The sequence below is a fragment of the Agrilus planipennis genome, unplaced genomic scaffold (assembly GCF_000699045.2).
Source record: "Agrilus planipennis isolate EAB-ADULT unplaced genomic scaffold, Apla_2.0 scaffold12, whole genome shotgun sequence".
Taxonomy (NCBI): Eukaryota; Metazoa; Arthropoda; class Insecta; order Coleoptera; family Buprestidae; genus Agrilus; species Agrilus planipennis.
Window position 1 is genome coordinate 561,884 of NW_020439003.1, and position 8,700 is coordinate 570,583.

At 32.8% G+C, this 8,700-nt stretch overlaps 1 protein-coding gene across 2 annotated transcripts in view; it reads right to left on the minus strand.

Annotated features, from left to right (window-relative positions):
* Positions 1–3,562: 3,562 nt before the first annotated feature.
* LOC108733300 overlaps positions 3,563–8,700 on the minus strand; it is a 6,459-nt gene continuing 1,321 nt past the window's right edge. Inside the window, exons 2-6 of one of the 2 annotated variants that reach the window (XM_018464397.1) lie at positions 5,770–6,041; positions 5,487–5,686; positions 5,138–5,221; positions 4,682–4,932; positions 3,563–4,183 (exon numbers count right to left, since the gene is read on the minus strand). In XM_018464397.1, the coding sequence (XP_018319899.1) occupies positions 4,057–4,183; positions 4,682–4,932; positions 5,138–5,221; positions 5,487–5,686; positions 5,770–6,040 (933 nt within the window). In that variant the 5' untranslated portion in view covers position 6,041 and the 3' untranslated portion in view covers positions 3,563–4,056. The remainder of the gene's footprint in view (positions 4,184–4,681; positions 4,933–5,137; positions 5,222–5,486; positions 5,687–5,769; positions 6,042–8,700) is intronic. The other variant, XM_018464398.1, reaches the window with a different exon arrangement.

Sequence of the window (8,700 nt, forward strand, 5' to 3'; positions counted from 1 at the left end):
AGTATAGTTTAATCTAGACATCTAGAGTATTGCATAATTTTTGCACAATTCGTACAACTCTACCATTATGGAGTTCATAGAGTGACTTATTCGGTTTTATATTTGAGTAATTTATTTTCTCTAAAAATTTAAAAATTAAAATACGGACTTACTAGTTTGTTTCGAATCCATTGTACTCTATTGGCCCATAAGGTTGGTGATATCCTATAGAAGGTCCGCTTAAATGCTGTCTTTCGGACAGGGGGTTACCATTTTTTATATTAGTTACAAAATGATCCATGGTTTATTGCAAAACTGTATTTCAAAACGTAAAATAAACTGTGGTTACAGATTTGCTACCTAGTTAAAGTGTAGCAAATGCGGATATATTTATGATTTGTGAATATAAATATGTCGACACCGTTACGGTAATTTTTGTATTTTTCTACTCTGACTAGTTTAGGCGAAAATAAATGTTGCAGTAATTGCGTCCATACGGGATGCGTGCTTATAAAAGAATTAGCTGTAATTCCCAACGTTGTCCGGGTCATCCCGGCAGTAGAAGAAAATAAAGTATAGGAATAGAGTTATGGGGTATCTTGTCTGTATTTTTAACCGACGAAAAAAAGGAGAAAGTTCCAAGTTGACGCGTACATTTTTTTTTATGTACGACCACGCATAACTTTTTACAGAGTACGATTTTGATAATTCTATTTTTAATGGAAAAGGTATACCCCGAAGTTGGTTCCATATAAATTTGGAAAAATAATTCCAGGAAAATAGGGGATGATTGTTGATTGTTGTTCACTCACTGATTGTAATGTATGACCACGCATAACTTTTGACGGAATAGTCCGATTTTAGCAATTCTTGTTTTATTGGAAAGGGTATATTCCGAAGTTGGTCGAATATAAACTTGGAAGGTTATTTTAATAGATTATATATAGGTACCAATAATTAAACAATTAAATGTTTAGGTACTATAAAATAGTATGTATTAAAATAACTTTTCTAATATACAGAATGTAATTGAATTCTTTAAGTAAGTGATTATACATTTAATGCACTTAAAATATGGTCTATACATTTATTTTTAACGGTAACATTCGTAAAGACTTCACATTTTGAAAGATTTATCGAATACGTTAAATCAGTTTTATCAGTTGTGACTTTTTTTGTGTTTTTAAAAAGATTATCGTCTGTAACAAACATTTCTTCGTCTTTTCTTCTTTCCGCTTGTCTTTGCTCTTGTCGGGCCGCCACCATCATTACCATGTTCGTCGGCGTACTTGTCTGGTCCATGTGTTCTTTGATGCAGTTTTGCAGTATATTCAAGAAAAACATAAATGCAAGCAAAGTCATGGCTGAGACTGCAATGTTGTTTTTCTTTCCCGATTTATGGTGGCTGAGGAGATAGAAAGCATTATTTTAGTCATATAAACGTAAGTGCATGGTCGTAGTTAGGGTGGGAGGGGTACAAAACTCATTGCTCACACTAGAAAAATCGACAGTATTGAAGAAATGTACTGTATAATTACTTAATCTTCTTCAAACAATATTAATATTTGAGAAAGGTTTTTATTAGTTAAGGTAAACAATTATAATTTTAATATTTTTGTGCGTCGTTAAAATTGTACTGGCTGCTGTAAGTTAAGACGTTATAAACTAAGAAGTTTGTACGGAATAGCGTATAAAGTCAACTTATAAGACTTTGTCGATGCTATAAACGGAGTCGTCTACTGAACATGGTTGGAATATTAAAATTTCTTTTCAACTAAATAAATTTTTATACATCTGATATCTGAAGTAAAGTTTAATCTAGACATCTAGAGTATTGCATAATTTTTGCACAATTCGTACAACTCTACCATTATGGAGTTCATAGAGTGACTTATTCGGTTTTATATTTGAGTAATTTATTTTCTCTAAAAATTTAAAAATTAAAATACGGACTTACTAGTTTGTTTCGAATCCATTGTACTCTATTGGCCCATAAGGTTGGTGATATCCTATAGAAGGTCCGCTTAAATGCTGTCTTTCGGACAGGGGGTTACCATTTTTTATATTAGTTACAAAATGATCCATGGTTTATTGCAAAACTGTATTTCAAAACGTAAAATAAACTGTGGTTACAGATTTGCTACCTAGTTAAAGTGTAGCAAATGCGGATATATTTATGATTTGTGAATATAAATATGTCGACACCGTTACGGTAATTTTTGTATTTTTCTACTCTGACTAGTTTAGGCGAAAATAAATGTTGCAGTAATTGCGTCCATACGGGATGCGTGCTTATAAAAGAATTAGCTGTAATTCCCAACGTTGTCCGGGTCATCCCGGCAGTAGAAGAAAATAAAGTATAGGAATAGAGTTATGGGGTATCTTGTCTGTATTTTTAACCGACGAAAAAAAGGAGAAAGTTCCAAGTTGACGCGTACATTTTTTTTTATGTACGACCACGCATAACTTTTTACAGAGTACGATTTTGATAATTCTATTTTTAATGGAAAAGGTATACCCCGAAGTTGGTTCCATATAAATTTGGAAAAATAATTCCAGGAAAATAAGGGATGATTGTTGATTGTTGTTCACTCACTGATTGTAATGTATGACCACGCATAACTTTTGACGGAATAGTCCGATTTTAGCAATTCTTGTTTTATTGGAAAGGGTAAACCCCGAAGTTGGTTCCATATAAATTTAGAAAAATAATTCCAACCCTGAAGGTAGGAAAACAGGGAATGATTGTTGATTGTTGTTCACTCACTAATTGTAATGTATGACCACGCATAACTTTTGACGGAATAGTCCGATTTTAGCAATTCTTGTTTTATTGGAAAGGGTAAACCCCGAAGTTGGTTCCATATAAATTTAGAAAAATAATTCCAACCCTGAAGGTAGGAAAACAGGGAATGATTGTTGATTGTTGTTCACTCACTGATTGTAATGTATGACCACGCATAACTTTTGACGGAATAGTCCGATTTTAGCAATTCTTGTTTTATTGGAAAGGGTAAACCCCGAAGTTGGTTCCATATAAATTTAGAAAAATAATTCCAACCCTGAAGGTAGGAAAACAGGGAATGATTGTTGATTGTTGTTCACTCACTAATTGTAATGTATGACCACGCATAACTTTTGACGGAATAGTCCGATTTTAGCAATTCTTGTTTTATTGGAAAGGGTAAACNATTTTTTGCTTTTCAGTTTTTTCGGCGGTTTAATTTTTTTGTTAAAGTTTTTTTGATGCAACGCACAATTATTATGCTGTTTTAATTAGAAAATTGGTTCATGGATAGTATGGTAAAAGGTAGGAAGGAGTGGGTTTCGCATAGAATGGAAGCGTGCGCTAAATAGTTCGAATAGCCAATTTTCTAAATAAAATTGTTATAGATTATGCGTTGTATGAAAAAATAACATGGGAGTGGGGGGCTATTCATCTTGAATTTTGATTTTATATCACGTAGTGCAATGATGATTGTAGGACAGTCCGTCCATAATGAGCTACTTTTGAGTGAAAATAGAGAAATTAAAACACCAAAAATAAATCAAATAACTTTATTTGTTGTAATAGACATTTATAATAAACAATAAAAGTTTATAAATAATTATAAATAGTTAAAAATAAATTATTGCAGTCCTTAAACTCTTTTGTCCTAGACACAAATTAACTTGCAGCGCTCTTTATTCGAATTCCAAAAACATGGGATGTCGAATCAGTTTTCATGATGATTATTATATTCGTTTAATGTTTAATTAAGGTACAAATTCATTAGGCACATTTAATTAACACGCCCCTTAGATAAATGTTTAAATTAGCCAGATTCTTCCCAGCGGAAGGTAATTCTACTTTTCTTTCCGTGAAATATTTTTTTTAAACAATCTCATTGTGAGCTCCTACTTTTGCGCCCCGAAACAACATTCTCTTTTACTGTAAATCTACTCGGAATATTGACATAAATTAATGGAGTTTTAGGCCGACGATAACAAATAGTCTTTTAAAAAGAAGCACTAACGATAAGTTAAAAAAGTCTGTATCGGTGTTAAATAAAACGACTAAGTACTTTGCGTTAACAATCAGACTTCGTTGCATTCAAGGAAGGCTTGCTGACAATCGTCCCCTGACCTGCCTCTCCTTCCAGCCTCGTACAAGATATCGAAACTGTTGCCTGTCGTTTGTTGCATTAGAAAACTGGCTGCGTATCTGAAATATGGCAAACAACTTTAATATTACAACTGACTACCTTTGATGATTAATAAAAGAAAGCAACAACGATTCTCTTTGTGAGTCATCGTCTACTTTTATGGTTTCTGTTTTGTGTTTAGCTTTCTGTTTTCAGCTTTGCACTTGATATTATCCAGTGATTTTGTGCATTATTAGATATCAAACTGTTACCTGTAGGCAACACACCACACGTGAACAAATTTCAAGAGACGTTTAGTGGGTTGCCTAGATCGCACTATTGTAGTTGTACTGTAGGCGATATAGTAGTGAGCGGGTGGTTAATTAATAATAGTCGTGCTAATTAAAGACTAATTAGTTAAATAAATTTGTTTCACGAAAGGTCTTTAATTAGGCTTTAAAGGCTACTGTAAAAATTGAATAAATCTAACAGGAAGCACATGATTGTTTTGGTATTTGGGGAGCATGACTTCTATTTGATTTCGAGGTATGAAATATTTATTTAAAAATATTACTTACGCTCCCAAATGACAAAATATCGATCCTTGTCCAATGTCAGTTGAACATTCTCTGTTTGCATCGCACATATACTTTTGTGCACATTTGCTGTCCGCTGTTGACATGGAACGAACGTACCCTTTCATCATGGATATTCCAGCGACGGCAGCGTCACTCATGGTATCTTTTTTGCCGAAATTTCGGGCGTTTCTGGATCGATGCGAGAATGATGTTTGTAGAGCTTCCAAAAGATCGACGACGATGTTAAAGAACTAGAAAGAATCATTAGGATTCTTGAATGATATGTTAGAAATCAGGAGGTTTGAAAATTGAGTCAAATGCCCAAAGATTTAGCCAAAAATTACAAAGGTTTAATTGCCAAAAAGACATAAATTAAGAACTAAGTATTTTGATATTATACGATAGATACATGCAAACAATGGGAGTAGGTACTGATTTACTGAAGTGGGAACTTACCTCCCCCGCTTGCTTAGCAATGGTGCTGACTTGATCAGGATTTCTAGCCCCCATAAGTGTAGACAGTATCGCAGCAATTATTCCCTGTGCAAGCCAATAAGCAACTACTAATGCCTTGTTTTTGTTTTATTATTTACATGTGTAAAGAGGAAAAAGCTACAGGTGTGTCACAATACTTGTTTAAATCAAATTGTTTTTTTTTTATTATAAAATTGATTAAGAAAATGTTAGAAGTCGCCCATATTTTTAAAATGTAACTGACTGTACACTAACAACAAGTTACGGGTGTTAATAAAAGCTCTTCGAGTGAGAGGTGATAAATATTTTGGTATGTATGAGATGTACCTACCTGGGTTTGTGACCCTCCATTGTCGACCTTATCAATACCGTCGCCTCCTGCTGCACCACCTCCTAAGAATGCAGTAAGAAGTTTTAATCCAACTGATAGCAAATTGGCCCAGGGAGACGGTGCTAAACCATCATTCAATCCTTCGGATTTATTGGGACCTTGAGAACCACCTGGGTTGAAAAGCATCTGCATTACCATACCTGATAAATGAAAATGCCTATGTTATTAAGTAAATGTCGTGTGCATTTTGAACTTTATAGTTTTCAATATTATTCTTGCGTACCGAAAATGTTTGACCACGAGAATCCTCCTCCTCCAGAACTTTCTATTGAATTGTTCTGGATGTCATCGATATCACTTAGAGCAACTTTTTTAATGGCATTCGGTTTTTCCGCGAATTTTCTTTCTATCCTCTCTGATGGCAACTGTGGTACTCTGGCTGGTATGAAATTACGTTCGGATTGTTGATTAGGATAGGCGTAGGCAATGGTGTTAAGTATCAGGCTGCTACTGAAGAGAGCCAGCAGGGACAATCCTTTTGCTTCTCTACACATTCTAAAGAATATAATTTATTATTTATTTTTCGTTTGTAGTTCGAATTCATTGCAAATGTATATCAATAAATTTCTTTGACCAAAACTTTTAACATTTCCGATGCTTCGCTACGCCAGGCTCATTGTCCTTTTTTCACATTTGGGTAAATTGTCATTAACCGGAGTGAATTATATTCTGCCCTGTATATATACCTGCTAGTACATTCTACAGAAACATTGAAAATAGGCACCCTAATTATCACTAAACACGTGTTTCGCTCACTTCTAATGAGTCATTATCAATAATAATGCTTGTATTAAAAGCGTCCAAAACACGTGTTTGATGTGAAATGTTTTAATGGTAATTATTGAGCGAGTCTCTTTTAGTTTACTTAATTGCTATTAATTAAGCATGTTAGACCTATAATTGTTTCGCTTTATAGCTGTACTAGTCCTGTTAGAATGATGCATGTTTACAGCTATGTGTGCATAAACATGAAGCATTAGTTTAAAGAGCTTGACCTTTGTATATGCATTCCGCCTACATGCATACATATTTATTGCAATGTTTAGCGCTACGGCCAAAATTTGTCTTTTATGGATTATTGTCTTAACTGTGCTCTTTTTATTGTTTAGAGTGCTGTTATATCTAGGTGCCTATTTAGAAAGATGTTTAACGTACCGGAACTTATAGTAAGTTGCCTATAAGTACCGTTAATTTTCATATGACACACAAAGACACAAACCTAAAAAACGGACAACAAAAAGTATCGATGAGCGTTGCATATTTTTCACCGTTTAACGGATAAGAATGCGGTAACCGAAACCATTAATTTTTAAAAAGTTTATTACGGTAACGTTGCAGGTAAAGTCGTAAAATATAATCACGACGATGATGCGCTTGTTTTTATTATAGTGTTGAATCATACGAGATTTAGGTTTGGATTTGACTAGTTAAGCGTGTACTTTCTTTATTTCCATTGTAAATGCTTATATCCGTGTTCATTTACAACATTGAACTCTTACTTTTCAACATCCGTATTAATTATTATATGCATTAAATGCGGGTCCATTTCAACATTGTAGTATAATATGTACTATTAATTAATCTTCTTGGTAGCAGTTTATTCTCTTCAGTACTAATGTTTTAACATATAATCTCAAAATTTGATTAAAGTAAATGAAAATTTTTTAATTAGATTCGTTGCTGTATTAATTGTGACGAACGCAAGTTATCATCCAATTAATTGGTAGTTGTTATTGTTTTCTTAGTTTTAAATTTAAGTAGTTTTCTTTAATTATGTCTGCTTTTTATGAATAGTTTTTATAACTATGAATCTAAACGATCATAGAATTATCGAAAGGATATGGCAGAGTTTGATTGGAATGTTCAGTGATTTCATTATTGTAATGATGAGTGGAATGAAAGGATTCAATTCAATTCAATTAAAAATAAATTTGCACTTAACTAAGTTTGACATTCCAACACATATGGTTGTGGCTATTTAGGTCAGCTAATTGCAGGATGTGAAAACTAGACAGCGAAATTAATACTAGAATGAAACCAAAGTAGATGATGAATTTAAATAAGGGAAATTTAAACCCTTCACTTTTTTTATGAATTTATAGTTACTGTTTTGAAACATTTCTATATTAAACTGTAATTTTTGTGACCTAACCGGAATTAAGCAGAACAGCGGAGAATATCATTAGCCAATTAATTAAATATATAATAATATAAATGCGTCAGTACTTTCGCTAAAATTATTAATAAAGAAAACTGTTTTATAAAAATATTGCGAGATACAAACTAACACATTNCTTGCCTATCATTTCTATTAGTTACTACTAATAATGGCCAAATGATTTATATGTACATATATATAAATAGTCTTGCTGGGTACACACTTGGTAATGTTCTTCACGGTCAGTATCAGATAGAAAGGAAACTAACTCATTTAATAAGAAATTGTCGTTGACCCACTTGCGCGAAGATTCTTTCCTGAAAGTCTTGGAAGCTTCTACTTTCTATGTCTCCTTTTTTTTATGATCGTCAGGCGTCATATGTCAACAGTGAACGAATTCGTGTCCCAATGTTGTACCGTCGTGGTTTGTTGACTTCGCCACAACAATAAAATTGCATCTGATGTAATAATTATAATAATTACAATCATTGCACCCACATTCACGCATCCCCATTGTTCTGGCACTTGTTATAAAAATTTTTTCATACACCACTCGTTGGTTTGCTATGGGTAATTCTTAGCAGGAAACCAAACTGCTTCGTGTAACAAATACAATGAGCATTGTTCTTATCAAAAGAAGAACTCGAAATAAAATAAGACAGAAACCGATAGAAAACGACAACAAAAATGAAGAAATTGCTAAATATTTGCGTAATTGCTATGTCTCTAAATAGAAAAAAGTCTTACATTAGCTAGATTATTTTCCATAGTAAAAAAGGAATAATTTTTTCGAGAATTTTGACTGGAGATAAAGAAAATTAATTGGTGCTTGTACATAATATAAAAAAATCCTTGTAGGTAGTTTGTCAAATGCTTTTTTATTTTTTTAATAAAAAGACAAAAATAAATTGGTGCATTTACAAAACATAATAAAAATGTTGTAGGTAGTTTGCCGATTTTTATTAATTTTTTAATAAAAAAAATAATAAAAAGACT